The sequence below is a fragment of the Pelobates fuscus genome, chromosome 5 (genome assembly GCF_036172605.1).
Source record: "Pelobates fuscus isolate aPelFus1 chromosome 5, aPelFus1.pri, whole genome shotgun sequence".
In the NCBI taxonomy this organism is placed as follows: Eukaryota; Metazoa; Chordata; class Amphibia; order Anura; family Pelobatidae; genus Pelobates; species Pelobates fuscus.
In genome coordinates this window covers 383,490,776-383,506,803 of record NC_086321.1, presented here as the reverse complement: position 1 = coordinate 383,506,803, position 16,028 = coordinate 383,490,776, and the positions used below count along the sequence as shown (strand labels likewise).

Below are 16,028 nucleotides of genomic sequence, written 5' to 3'. Positions count from 1 at the left end.
AGGCGCGGAGGAGGAGGGAGCTGACAGGAACTGCAGGAAAGGTAAGTAACAGCTCGCTGCGAGCCCCCAACAGCCCCTTGTCTGTATTATGGCAATGTGAATTGCCATAATACAGACAGTGACTCGAGTATAAGTGCTGAAAAACTCTACTTATACTCTAGTATATAAGGTAATTGAATATTCTGTTTTTGCAAGTATGCATCTAGTTGCTGTTTAACCCCATCCTGACTTCGGACGTATCGGGTACGTCCGACAAAAAAACGGTCCTTAAGCACCGCGGACGTACCTGATATGTCTGCGACTAATTAGAGCACATGAAGCAATCATGATCGCTTCCAGCCACACTAACTGTTTTGCAGTGATGCCTCTATGTCGAGGCATCGTGCAATACCCTCCTGACTGCCGGGCCGCCGAAGAACACAGAGTGATCGCTCTCCCCGGAGCGATCACTTCCGGTTTGCTCCACGTTGAGTCCAGCAGTGAGGCAGAGCATCGGAAGCCATCAGGCAGGCTTCCGATGCTCTGCCTGTGCCGAGTGCCTCGAGGGTGAATTTTTTTTATTTTTTTTAATGTATATATGTAATTTTATGCTAACAGTATTATGATATTAATTTATATATTTATATCAAAATACACTTAGAATGAATTTATATATACAGGCATTTCTCACTTTAAGAAGCTCTCGCTTTATGAACTCCCAACTTTATGAGCTTTTTTCTGGATGTGCCGCCATTTTGTTTCACCTCCATTTTGTGTCAGTGGTCCACGGATCAGGACCGAGGAGTGCTTTGGAGCACAAACAAGAAGAGAAGACGAGGAATTTGTGATCAGGAGTAGACTTGAAGAGAGATGAGGATCAGGAACACCGTTCCTGAAGATAAAGGGAAGTCTAAAAAACAGGTTTAGATTGTACTGTATTCTTTTTGTGCTTTCATGGGCATACATTACATATCCTGTAATATGATTGCACTGTGTGCTATTGGGTATAGATTTGACTTGATTTGTCTGTGTGTGTCTGACATAGCTGTATGTGTGTTTGCCATTGCTGTCTGTGTCTGTGTGTGTCTGGCATAGCTGTCTGTGTATGTGTGTTTACCATTGTGCCATGTTTTGGCAGGCAGCAATAGTAAGGAGCAGGAGGAGGGCTGAAAAAGGGGAGAAGGAAGAACGTTTGAGAGCTGTAAAAATAAAAGGAGTAACAGAAAAGTGCTAAACAAGAGATGCAAGCTTGAAAGTAAGAGAGGAGAAGGAGAGTTTGAGAGCTGTAAAAATAAAAAAGGAGTAAAAGAAAAGTGATAAAGGAAAGGGGGAAGCTGATAATGAAGACAATGAATAAGCATGAGGGTTTAAGAGAGGTGCAGCATGTCTCTTCATTGAATAGTATGAGGATTGATGATAATTTAACGATTTCAGTATGGTATGCATGCCTTTAAAATTCCTACAACATACATGTATTTGCTATGCTTTCGTTCTGTATTTATACTTAATAATTTAGGTTTTCAATGGTAAGATTTGTTGGTCAGGAACGGAACCCGTGTTTATTACATTGTGTCTATGGGAAATTAGTTCTCACTTTATGAACTAATTAGTTCGTAAAGTCGGGAAATATACATCTGTCCATATACATAATTACATAAATAACTTCATAAATCGACACGTAGACTTCAAATATTTAAATATGTATAAATTCTACATGCAAATTTATGTAATATTTTTACATAATTAAGTAATTTTATTAATTGCAATTTGAGGGACCTGCCTGACAACCCAGGAAGCAAGTCCAGAGAATTTAATTTGCTAGCACTGTATTTAACCCTGTAACTCTCCAATACACCATAAAACCTGTACATGGGGGGGGGGTACTGTTTTACTCGGGAGACTTCACTGAATACAAATATTAGTGTTTCAAAACAGTAAAACCTATCACAGAGATGATATTTTAAGTGAAAGTGAAGTTTTTTGCATTTTTCACACACAAATGGTACGTTCACTGATATCATTGTTGTAATATGTTTTACTGTTTTGAAACACTCCTATTTGTGTTCAGCAAAGTCTCCCGGGTATAACAGTACCCCCCCATGTTCAGGTTTTATACCATTTATGAATGTTACAGGGTTAAATATAAGGCTGTTTTTTCACATTGAAATTTGCCAGATGGCTATGTTGCCTTTGAGAGCATATGGTAGCCCAGGAATGAAAATTACCCCCATGATGGCGCATACCATTTGCAAAAGAAGACAACCCAAGGTATTGCAAATGGGGTATGTCAGTCTTTTTTAGTAGCCACTTAGTCACAAACACTGGCCAAAGTTAGCGTTCATAATAGTTTTTTTGCATTTTCAACACACAAACAAATATAAACGCTAAGTTTGGCCAGTGTTTGTGACTAAGTGGCTACTAAAAAAGACTGGACATACCCGATATTGAATACCCTGGGTTGCCTAATTTTCAAAAATTTATGGTTTGATGGGGGTGAATTACATTGGCCGGCTTCAAAAATGTACCAAATAGGACATGGGTGCATGATGACAAGCTGTGAAAATTGCAAGTTGGAAAACTGGAATGCGCACCCTCCAAATAAGGTCTTTTAGCCCCCGGAGAACCCGACACACCTGGGGGGGGTATCACTGAGGAGATGTTGCTGAACACATATCGGGATGTTCTTTGGCAGTACTCCTTAAAGTTCCCCGTACATGTATTCTTAAATTGCTATGTGTGTAAAAAAAAAATCACCAATTATTTATTTTTTTAATTTGGCAGAGATTGGTGGTAAAATGAAGAGCCAAAATAAGTTTAATACCTTGGGTTGTCTTCTTTAAAAAAAAAAAAAAAAAATATGTGTGTGTGTGTGAAGCGTTTTTTCTGGGATTCCTGAAAGATAAGTGACTTGCGTTAATTTTTAAGAAAAATAAAATGGTTTGGAAATGGCAAATTGCTACTTGTACTTATAGCCCTATAACTTTCCAAAAAAGCTAAGAACATGTTAACATTGGCTATTTCTAAAATCAGGACAAAATGTATAAACTAGTTATCATGGGTGCTTTTTGGCGGTTGTAGATGCGTAACAGATTTTGGGGGTCAAAGTTTGAAAAAGTGTGTGTGTGTGGTTTTTTTTTTTTTTGTTACATTTTTTTCATCATAATTTATATATGTATTAAGGCAATTTTGCCTGGATTTGTGGGAGGTGCTGGTTTGCTACCCCTAGCCTACTTAAGGCACTCCCCTTACCTTGCTCCTTACCGTTCGAGGTCAGCGTTGAATGAGGATTTACTTCCGGGTTCTCTCAGACGCCATCTTGGTTTTCTTATCCACGAGTTTCTCCGCGGCAAGCTGTGTCCAGGAATCCTCTTACAGGCCTTTTCCGTCCGTCCAGCTTCTTACCCGGGTCTTCGTCGTAGATCGCGTCCCAGGGACTCCTAAACCGTAAGTTAGACCTACCTGTCACGCCAGGATCGGTTCCCACGGCGCACGGTACAGCACGGGTCCTCGCTTTACGGTTTTCTCTGCACAGTTGCATTACATACCCTTTCTCGCGGCTTCATTTCTTACAAATTGTTCGGCTAAATCATGCGTATTAGAGAAGCGATCATTTCGCACAAACTGTTTTCCCTTGCTTCATTTAAACGATTGTCATTTCGGTTATGTTTTCCGTTCGGCACTTATTCATGTCATATTCATGCACGATTGCTGTTCGCATTAAAGTGCATACGGTTAAGCTATTCATGCTAACTTCTGGTTCCCTTCATACTAGATTTGGTTATTCTGCTATGTATTCACATAGATCTGTTTTGTGAGTTACATTTCATGTATATACATTCGGTTAAATAGTTGCTTGTTTGAATAGACAGACCATGTTCATTGCTATTTTAAGGTATCACTTATTACATCAAGTGCATGAAACCAGCTAACATTTCTGTATGGATCATTGGACTCCCACGCTTACAGGAGTTTTTCATAAATTATCCATTTCATTACAATTAATCAGCCTACGTTACAGGCCTCATTTCTTTGTTGTTAGCCATGACACATAAGGATTTAATTCCTTTTCATGCATACTCGGGTTGAATCACACGTGCTGATCCAACCAATCATACGTTTCCTGCACAGTAATATACATATATATATAACTTACATTTTATGTTTCCCTTACACACCATTATTATATAACACATATGTTGTTGGTACATAGGCCACGGCCTGCCTCAGATGTCTTATTAAAGCCATGACAACATTTCTGAGTAACACATATCTATTGCATAGTATCAACATTTTATTTGCAATCATACGCAAGCAAACCTTAAAACATTGATGCTACAGGCTATACGTCTGTTTGTTTGTTTTCTTTCCAACAATCCACACTCATCATACTACTATTTTACCCATTTCAGGCTGTCAAGCTTATATATATTTGCTCCACACGTTTTTTTCCTGTGAATTTGTCATACTACCAGGTACGTACACCTGCTCATATGGTATTCTACCATACATTTCATTTCGTCCCCCTAGGTTAGAGTGCTGGCAATAGGGTCACAGGCTTCCCAATAGGTATTTACCCCGTCTTGGCAGTCGCCATCAGTTAGTGGTACCACAAGGCCAACACCCCACCTCAAACATTTCAGAGGCAAACGCCCATCGGGCCACACGTTAGCTAGCCACCTCGCATGTTGCATAGAGAGGACCTTACCTGTCACTCCCTTCCCCTGTTTTCTGTCTTACAGTCACCGAGAGGCCTAAAACTCCTGCCACTACGAGTGGCCTCAATAACCCCTCGCGCCAACGCATAGATAGAGCCTCTCAAGCCGCTTGGCAATTAGCAGGGCCTCATCTGTCACCAAACAAGTATAATGTTTTCGCCATCCGGCCTAGCTAGCCTGCCAGTACAATTTGGTGGTTTCATATACTAATTAATTGTTTTGTTTATAGTATGTCTCAGGAAGGGGTAGAGGATTTCTCCCTGCCTAGCACCCCGGCTAGAACTGTCACTCCCACACAAGGAGAGCTAGCTAGTCCAGCATCGATCAGATACTGGACGATCCCGCGTATAACCATGGAATTGAGTACACGACAAATCCCCTACCCCGCTACAGCAAGGAAAGAACTTTTCAAACTGCTACGCACATCTACAAATAACATGGATGCCGGGGAAGGACCTAGCCAGTCCAACCCAGGAGACATACATGCCATGTTATCCTCACTCATGGCGTCCATGAGCAAGGTCAACTCCAGGCTGGAGAAACTTTAGTCGGTCACCACGGCCCTTACTCTAGCAGGGCCACCCGCATTAGTTGCTCCAGCCATCACCCTGGATGACCAGGAAGTTAGCCCGGCTCATATGATACCTGAACACATAAAAAGGATATCCTGGAAGGTAAATACGTCAACCTGGCTTCCCTGTTGATTGCCTCCCAGGATATTGTTGAGAATAAGACGTATGCTTATGATGATGTATCTGTTGTTGTCAGGTCTAGGGATGCCCTCCTAAACAGGAAACTGACTATCCCTGAATTTGTACTAGCCTTTGGTATTTACAGGGATGTCATCTGTGCGGTCTATCCCAACAGAAGAGAGGAGTTTGATCTCTATATGCACAAGCTGGTAGACCTGGGCAACAAATATGGTGGTTCAGCCTTCTATGACTACCATAGGTCTTTTTCTACAAAAGTGTCTGGAGCCTTCTCCCAGTACGGAACACGATCCAACTGGGGAAGGATTGATACCGTCATTTTTTGCAGACACTTTGCAGGTCTAAGAACTACCGGCTTGTGCATACTGCTCCTCCACAGCCCATACTACAAATTTTTGTCCCAACACGGCAGACGAACATGCCTCCACGCAAGGAGCTAGTTCCTCTGGGGTTCCAGAGAAGTTGTCAAGAGACAAACTGGGACGCCCAATCAAGTTTCTGGGCAAGTCCCAGATATGTAACAATTTCAATGTTGGGTCTTGTAATTACAGCGGATGTAGACTATTGCATGTCTGTTCAAAATGTTTTAGGGCACATGCAAAGACCATGTGTCCAAATAAAATGTATTCCAAGCCTTACCTAACGTCCATTAATATGCCAGTATTCACTGCATTTATGTCTCAGCACCCATCTAGACACCTAGTGGACTTTCTTATCTCTGGTTTAACAGAAGGCTTCCATACAGGTATCCTACACATACCAGCCGGAACTCTGGAATGCCCTAATCTACAATCCGCCCAACACAACCCCACAGCGGTTGACACCCTCATAGCTCAAGAAGTGGCTGAGGGCTTCGTATTGGGGCCTTTCAAAACTCCTCCATTTATAGAATGGCGCACTAACCCCATTGGTATTGTTACAGGGAAATCTTCCCAAAAACATAGTCATCATTGACTTATCGGCACCCCACTCATCGGCCAACCCCAGTCTTAATTCCCTCATCCCCTCTGAGGAATTCTCCCTGCAATACACCACCATACATCACGCCATTACCGCTATCATACAAGCAGGGGTTGGAGCCTGGCTCAGTAAGACCGACATTACTAACGCCTTTAAATTACTACCAATCCACCCCACACTGTGGCACCTGCATGGCATCAAGTGGTCTGGGAACTACAATTTTTTCTCCCGGTTAACTTTTGGGTCCAAAAGTAGCCCAGCTATTTTTGACACATTTGCCAAAGCATTATGCTGGTTATTATTGAACATAGCCAGATTCCCTATGGTATTACATTACCTGGACGATTTCCTACTGGTTGAGGAGAACACTTCCCCTCCTACTAGTCTCAAAGCTACCACTAAGCTATTTGAGCAACTAGGTGTACCTATCTCCCCTAAGAAAACAGAGGGGCCAGACACGGTTATCACTTTTCTGGGTATCCAATTAGACTCCGCCACAATGCAAGCGAGCCTACCACACGATAAGATAGTGAATATTCTCACTTACATAAACAGCTACCTTCAGCTCGGTACTTGCAACCGCAAAGAGCTACAGTCCCTGCTGGGATCACTAAATTTTGCTATGCGCATCATACCTCAAGGCCGCTCCTTTATATCACGACTATTGCATCTTTTCCTACATGACACACACAGGTTGTCCTTAGATACCCAAGCTACAGCATATCTAAACAGGTGGAAGAGATTTTTATCCACTTGGAATGGTAAAAGTATGTTCCTCCCTCAATTGACTGACTCATCTCCTACCATTTGGTCAGATGCGGCATCTACCACTGGTTTTGCTGCAATTTTTGGGAACGAATGGCTTTGGGGCAGCTGGCCTTCAGCAGTTGAGGATTTGGAAGGTTTTTCCACTACCTCAGCTCTTTTTGAGATCTATCCCATCGTGGCGGCTGCCGTAGCATGGGGTCATTTATGGGCTAATATGCCAGTGTGTTGTTACTCAGACAACCAGGCAACCTGTCACATCATCAACAAAGGTCGTTCCAAATCCCTTACGATCATGAGATTTCTGAGGAAACTCACTTGGTTGGCAGCCACCATCACTCCAACATTTCAACAACTCATACTGGACTAGAAACCATCATGCAGCATAGCAGGACATTGTCCCAATTGGCACTTTCAAACAATACACACAAAACATACAACAGAGCTTTCACACTATTCAAAAGATTCCTTCTGGAACATAGCATCATGCAACCATTTGTTATGACATCTTTTTTGGGGTTTGGTTCCTTTTGCCACCTTAAACTTAAAATGTCATAACACCATCAAACTCTATCTCACTGGCATTCAACACCACATGCTAATCTTACACCAAAATAACAACAGTTTCATGGCCTCTCACCAGATTAAGACCATACTCAGAGGTATTCAGAAATCAGAACCCACACATACAGCCCAGAGGCTACCCATAGATAACCATATCTTTAATGCATTGTCTAACCTGCTTGACTTAAAACCGTTTGACACCAATACAAATTCTATCATCAAAACCGCAATATACATGGCTTTCTATGGATTTCTAAGACCTAGAGAATTCACTACAACCTCCACGACCCAAACTACTCCTTTCCTCCTCTATTTCCACTTGACAAAACATATGGATCATTACATCCTGACTTTACCTCACTCCAAAACCTGTCAGCACATACCCGTAAACGTTCCGTACTATCCCACGCACAACAGATGGTGTCCCGTCAGGGTTCTTGATCCTACATACAGCATCATAACTTACTGCCCTCACAACCATTACTACAGCTACAAGGTTCAGTACTCACCACTACAACCTTCATGACCTACGTCAGGTCCTTGCTCACACAACTGGGCCTCAACGCAGCCAACTACTCAGGGCACTCCTTTCGTATAGGAGCCGCGTCCACAGCCTCCAGTGTCAACATCCCAACTCATGTTATCAAAACACTGGGGCGCTGGAAGTAATCTCTCTATAACATGACGTGTTCTTACCCTGATCCTGGGAATCCGTTTCCATTATTGTCCGGTTCTGTAAACTCTCTGTAACACGGCGTGTTCTTACCCTGATCCTGGGAATCCGTTTCCATTATTATCCGGTTCTGTAATCTCTCTGTAACACGGCGTGTTCTTACCTTGAACCTAAGATTCCATTTCCAAAAAATCCCCTTATTTCCCTTCACCTATTTTACCCTTAACTTTGCAGACGGGTTTTCTGTTTTTCAGTTACGTTCCTGCCAAATTGATATAAATAGTGGATTATCACAAAAAATAAAGTCTGTTCTGTAGTTCAGTAGAAATTTGCAGCAAACTTAAATGTTTGTAAAGTCAGTAGCCGAATAAAGTGTTTAGTGCTAAAAAGTCACTTTTTAGTCCTCTTCTTGAATATTGCCAGTTTCACGGAAACTAAAAGTGTAACGTGGATTCCATCTCTATTCTGTTTAACATCCAACCAAAAATCCTATTCCTTACAATTTAGTAAATTTGCAGGTGTTCAGTTTGGCTTCAGGATCGCTAAGCTGAAAACATCGATAACTGGTATTTTCCAATTCATAGATATTTTGTCTGAACATGTGAATTCCCCTTTAAATTTACAATGGATTAGTTAAAATTCACACGTCCATGACTAATCCTTTCATGTCTAACTCGCATTTTTTTTCTTTTTAGGGTTTGCTACTCTTTATGGACACAGGATAACGGACATCGATGAGATACTGGAGGCGAGGAAAGTCACCGGAATATGCCAGCAGCACGATGTCCATTTTGACGTTCTCACTGTGGAAGAGAATCTCTCCATCTTTGCTTCATTAAGAGGTCTACCTGAGAAGACAAGAGAGCAAGAGGTCCGAGACTGTTATCATAGACGTAGACCTCACCACCCCAAAACACTGTTCCCTGCATTTCTATCATTTAATTATTGTGGCATTGAGTGAGGCCGTATTATCTAATTGTTCATGTAATTAAAAGGATGTATATATCAGGGCTGTAAGGCATTAATATTGACCGCAGTCTATGACCTTTAGGGACATTTTAAAATACATATTTCAGGTTGAATGGTTTAAATATATTCACCTGGAGGTTAGCGGCAGAGTAAATATATTCACCTGGAGGTTAGCGGCAGATTAAATATATCCACCTGGAGGTTAGCGGCAGATTAAATATATCCACCTGGAGGTTAGAGGCAGATTAAATATATCCACCTGGAGGTTAGCGGCAGATTAAATATATCCACCTGGCGGTAAGAGGCAGATTAAATATATCCACCTGGCGGTAAGAGGCAGATTAAATATATCCACCTGGAGGTTAGCGGCAGATTAAATATATCCACCTGGCGGTAAGAGGCAGATTAAATATATCCACCTGGAGGTTAGCGGCAGATTAAATATATCCACCTGGAGGTTAGCGGCAGATTAAATATATCCACCTGGAGGTTAGAGGCAGATTAAATATATCCACCTGGAGGTTAGCGGCAGATTAAATATATCCACCTGGCGGTAAGAGGCAGATTAAATATATCCACCTGGCGGTAAGAGGCAGATTAAATATATCCACCTGGAGGTTAGCGGCAGATTAAATATATTCACCTGGAGGTTAGCGGCAGATTAAATATATCCACCTGGAGGTTAGCGGCAGATTAAATATATCCACCTGGAGGTTAGAGGCAGATTAAATATATCCACCTGGAGTTTAGAGGCAGATTAAATATATCCACCTGGAGGTTAGCGGCAGATTAAATATATCCACCTGGAGGTTAGCGGCAGATTAAATATATCCACCTGGCGGTTAGCGGCAGATTAAATATATCCACCTGGCGGTAAGAGGCAGATTAAATATATCCACCTGGCGGTTAGCGGCAGATTAAATATATCCACCTGGCGGTTAGCGGCAGATTAAATATATCCACCTGGCGGTTAGAGGCAGATTAAATATATCCACCTGGCGGTTAGAGGCAGATTAAATATATCCACCTGGCGGTTAGAGGCAGATTAAATATATCCACCTGGAGGTTAGCGGCAGATTTAAATATATCCACCTGGCGGTAAGAGGCAGATTTAAATATATCCACCTGGCGGTAAGAGGCAGATTAAATATATCCACCTGGCGGTAAGAGGCAGATTAAATATATCCACCTGGAGGTTAGCGGCAGATTAAATATATCCACCTGGAGGTTAGCGGCAGATTAAATATATTCACCTGGAGGTTAGCGGCAGATTAAATATATTCACCTGGAGGTTAGCGGCAGATTAAATATATCCACCTGGCGGTAAGAGGCAGATTAAATATATCCACCTGGCGGTAAGAGGCAGATTAAATATATCCACCTGGAGGTTAGCGGCAGATTAAATATATCCACCTGGCGGTAAGAGGCAGATTAAATATATCCACCTGGAGGTTAGCGGCAGATTAAATATATCCACCTGGCGGTTAGCGGCAGATTAAATATATCCACCTGGAGGTTAGCAGCAGATTAAATATATCCACCTGGAGGTTAGCGGCAGATTAAATATATCCACCTGGCGGTAAGAGGCAGATTAAATATATCCACCTGGCGGTAAGAGGCAGATTAAATATATCCACCTGGAGGTTAGCGGCAGATTAAATATATCCACCTGGAGGTTAGCGGCAGATTAAATATATCCACCTGGAGGTTAGCGGCAGATTAAATATATCCACCTGGAGGTTAGCGGCAGATTAAATATATCCACCTGGCGGTAAGAGGCAGATTAAATATATCCACCTGGCGGTAAGAGGCAGATTAAATATATCCACCTGGAGGTTAGCGGCAGATTAAATATATCCACCTGGAGGTTAGCGGCAGATTAAATATATCCACCTGGAGGTTAGCGGCAGATTAAATATATCCACCTGGCGGTTAGCGGCAGATTAAATATATCCACCTGGCGGTAAGAGGCAGATTAAATATATCCACCTGGTGGTAAGAGGCAGATTAAATATATCCACCTGGCGGTTAGCGGCAGATTAAATATATCCACCTGGCGGTAAGAGGCAGATTAAATATATCCACCTGGCGGTAAGAGGCAGATTAAATATATCCACCTGGCGGTTAGCGGCAGATTAAATATATCCACCTGGCGGTTAGCAGCAGATTAAATATATCCACCTGGAGGTTAGCGGCAGATTAAATATATCCACCTGGCGGTTAGCAGCAGATTAAATATATCCACCTGGAGGTTAGCGGCAGATTAAATATATCCACCTGGAGGTTAGCGGCAGATTAAATATATCCACCTGGAGGTTAGCGGCAGATTAAATATATCCACCTGGCGGTAAGAGGCAGATTAAATATATCCACCTGGAGGTTAGCAGCAGATTAAATATATCCACCTGGCGGTAAGAGGCAGATTAAATATATCCACCTGGCGGTTAGAGGCAGATTAAATATATCCACCTGGCGGTTAGCGGCAGATTAAATATATCCACCTGGAGGTTAGAGGCAGATTAAATATATCCACCTGGAGGTTAGCGGCAGATTAAATATATCCACCTGGAGGTTAGCGGCAGATTAAATATATCCACCTGGAGGTTAGCGGCAGATTAAATATATCCACCTGGAGGTTAGCGGCAGATTAAATATATCCACCTGGCGGTAAGAGGCAGATTAAATATATCCACCTGGCGGTAAGAGGCAGATTAAATATATCCACCTGGAGGTTAGCGGCAGATTAAATATATCCACCTGGAGGTTAGCGGCAGATTAAATATATCCACCTGGAGGTTAGCGGCAGATTAAATATATCCACCTGGAGGTTAGCGGCAGATTAAATATATCCACCTGGCGGTAAGAGGCAGATTAAATATATCCACCTGGCGGTAAGAGGCAGATTAAATATATCCACCTGGAGGTTAGCGGCAGATTAAATATATCCACCTGGAGGTTAGCGGCAGATTAAATATATCCACCTGGAGGTTAGCGGCAGATTAAATATATCCACCTGGAGGTTAGCAGCAGATTAAATATATCCACCTGGCAGTAAGAGGCAGATTAAATATATCCACCTGGCAGTAAGAGGCAGATTAAACATATATTGATTTCTTCACAATTCTGCTTGATCAGTTTTCACAGTTTGTCTTAGATTGTGTTTGGACATAGGTCACGCTGGTTAGTACCCACTGGGGTCACGCTGGTTAGTACCCACTGGAGTCACGCTGGTTAGTACCCACTGGGGTCATGGTGAGAAATAAAGGATCCCAAGCCGATGGCAAAGTCTAACATTTCCATAAGGCCAAGTATCCAGGCAGCAATGGTCAGGTACCAGGAGAATCAAATGTGAATACACATCCAAGTGCTCCCTGCAATAGCACAGAATAACTAGCAATGACCGCTCAACTGCTCTGGGTTTTAATACAGTCAGGTCCATAAGTATTGGGACATCGACACAATTCTAATATTCTTGGCTCTATACACCTCCACAATGGACTTGAAATGAACAATATGTGCTTTAACTGCAGACTTTCAGCTTTAATTTGAGGGTATTTACATCCAAATCAGGTGAACGGTGTAGGAATTACAACAGTTTGTATATGTGCCTCCCACTTTTCAAGGGACCAAAAGTAATGGGACAACTGGCTCCTCAGCTGTTCCATGGCCAGGTGTGTGTTATTCCCTCATTATCCCATTTACAAGGAGCAGATAAAAGGTCCAGAGTTCATTTCAAGTGTGCTATTTGCATTTGTAATCTGTTGCTGTCAACTCTCAATATGAGATCCAAAGAGGGGGCACTATCAGTGAAGCAAGCCATCATTAGGCTGAAAAAACAAAACAAACCCATCAGAGAGAGAGCAAAAACTTTAGGTGTGGCCAAATCAACTGTTTGGAACATCCTTAAAAAGAAAGAACGCACCGGTGAGCTCAGCAACACCAAAAAACCCGGAAGACCACGGAAAACAACTGTGGTGGATGACCGAAGAATTAATTCCCTGGTGAAGAAACCACCCTTCACAACAGTTGGCCAGATCAATAACACTCTCCAGGAGGTAGGTGTATGTGTGTCAAAGTCAACAATCAAGAGAAGACTTCACCAGAGTGAATACAGAGGGTTCACCACAAGATGTAAACCATTAGTGAGCCTCAAAAACAGGAAGGCCAGATTAGAGTTTGCCAAACAACATCTAAAAAAGCCTTCACAGTTCTGGAACAACATCCTATGGACAGATGAGACCAAGATCAACTTGTACCAGAGTGATGGGAAGAGAAGAGTATGGAGAAGGAAAGGAACTGCTCGTGATCCAAAGCATACCACCTCATCAGTGCAGCATGGTGGTGGTAGTGTCATGGTGTGGGCATGTATGGCTGCCAATGAAACTCTTGTATTTATTGAACTCTTGTATTTATTGATGATGTGACTGCTGACAAAAGCAGCAGGACGAATTCTGAAGTGTTTCAGGCAATATTATCTGCTCATATTCAGCCAAATGCTTCAGAACTCATTGGACGGCGCTTCACAGTGCAGATGGACAATGACCCGAAGCATACTGCAAAAGCAACCAAAGAGTTTTTTAAGGGAAATAAGTGGAATGTTATGCAATGGCCAAGTCAATCACCTGACCTGAATGTGATTGAGCATGCATTTCATTTGATGAAGACAAAACTGAGGGGAAAATGCCCCAAGAACAAGCAGGAACTGAAGACAGTTGCAGTAGAGGCCTGGCAGAGCATCACCAGTGATGAAACCCAGTGTCTGGGGATGTCTATGCATTCCAGACTTCAGGCTGTAATTGACTGCAAAGGATTTGCAACCATGTATTAAAAAGTGAAAGTTTGATTTATGACTGTTAATCTGTCCCATTACTTTTGGTCCCTCAAAAAGTGGGAGGCACATATACAAACTGTTGTAATTCCTACACTGTTCACCTGATTTGGATGTAAATACCCTCAAATTAAAGCTGAAAGTCTGTAGTTAAAGCACATCTTGTTCATTTCAAACCCATTGTGTTGGTGTATAAAGCCAAAAAGATTAGAACTGTGTTGATGTCCCAATATTTATGGACCTGACTGTAGGTTGCTTATGGCATAACCATGCACCTTCCAATTCCGCCCTCCTATTTACAATTATTGTGATGTCTGGGATTACTATGGGGCTTTTAGAGCGTACCGGGCTGTCCTGCAGCTTCCATTCAGTGCACACATCTCTCTGGTGTCTTTGGTTGTCTGGGAGACGTGACCCAACTCGTGGCTGCAGGCCTGGCACCGTGGACCTGCTGGATGAGGACAGGAGATGGCAGGTGGTGCATGTCACAATCTTGCATACCAGGTGTAGGATGGCTGCAAAACATTCAGAATGATAGCAAGTACATTGACGTCTGTCATTTTTGCTTTTTAAGTAAATTCAGAATGATCTCTGTAGTAACAGATTTTGTGTGAAGGCTGTGTGTTTGGTCAATTTATCATATTCATGCTTCTGCCATTTATCCGAGCAGACTGCTGAATTAACCACCAACGTACACTTCATCATCCTCCCCTTTTCATTCGCGTGAATGATCTGTTGATCTTTCTTTCTGTATTGCCTTTTCTTTCTAGATAAATAAGATCCTTAATGAGTTGGATATGCAGGTATTAAAACACAACCAAGTCCGGACGCTCAGTATTGGCCAGAAGAGGAAGTTGTCCGTGGCCATTGCAATACTTGGGAATCCTAAGGTAATGACCCCAGCCAGCCCATTACTGTATTCAGAAGGAGGCGATTTCGGGCATCATTCTAAAGATTGAGCAGTCCGCATGGAAACCAGTGTTTTATACTACATCTGGTTCCTTCACTTATCGCTTAGAATGTTGCCCCAGAATTGATCCTTGTGGTCACACGCGTGGTGTCTGAATTCTTGTTAATGCCGTGCCCAGGTGCTGCTTCTGGATGAGCCCACAGCTGGCATGGACTCCTGCTCACGGTTTACTGTCTGGAACATGCTAAAGTCCAGAAGGGAAAATCATGTGATTGTCTTCAGCACTCACTGCATGGATGAAGCGGACATCCTGGCAGGTAACTTTAAGTGTGTACGTCTGTAATGGTGCATGGATATGAGAAAGGAATTAATTCATGTCACTAATTCATTGCTAATTCAGGCAGTCAGATCGCCGGTTCTGTGACATTTTATAATTCTGCGTTCTGTTGAGGAGGGCTTGGAAGCTCTGCCCGACTGTAAGTGGCATTCATTTGTAGTAGTTACATTATTTTAGTTACCATCCCAGATCACAAAGGAACCTTGTGTTAAGTGACCCTTCTGGAACTAATCACAGAGCAATCTGACAAATCAGGATTACATACTCCGTATGAAACTGATAAACAGACTGTTCTAGGTCTAGTTGTGAAGAAACCGCTATGAATCCTGTATTCCAACAATGAGGCTTTTTTCAGTTTCCAAAAAGTAATGTACCATGAATGGGAAGATCACATTCAGCATACAGCGCCACCTGGTGGATCGCAAATGTCAAAGAAAATTGGAACACATTACACAGGACTTAACGTTTGCCAAAGGTAATCTAGAAGAAGCTTAGTTAACCTCTTCCCCACTTGAACAGGTTCCATGCCGTCCTCCACAGAGTGGGCTTAATGCTGACTTAACACTGCTCGCACCAGGGAGGCCCAGTTATCAATCAATACCTTGGGCTCCCTGTATT

General features: G+C 42.5%; 1 protein-coding gene across 2 annotated transcripts in view; it reads left to right on the top strand.

Annotated features, from left to right (window-relative positions):
- ABCA5 (ATP binding cassette subfamily A member 5) overlaps positions 1–16,028 on the top strand; it is a 115,892-nt gene that overhangs the window by 54,209 nt on the left and 45,655 nt on the right. For both annotated transcript variants that reach the window (XM_063456358.1, XM_063456357.1), the window contains exons 13-15: positions 9,062–9,237; positions 14,934–15,053; positions 15,252–15,390. In XM_063456358.1, coding sequence (XP_063312428.1) covers positions 9,062–9,237; positions 14,934–15,053; positions 15,252–15,390 — 435 coding nt within the window. The remainder of the gene's footprint in view (positions 1–9,061; positions 9,238–14,933; positions 15,054–15,251; positions 15,391–16,028) is intronic.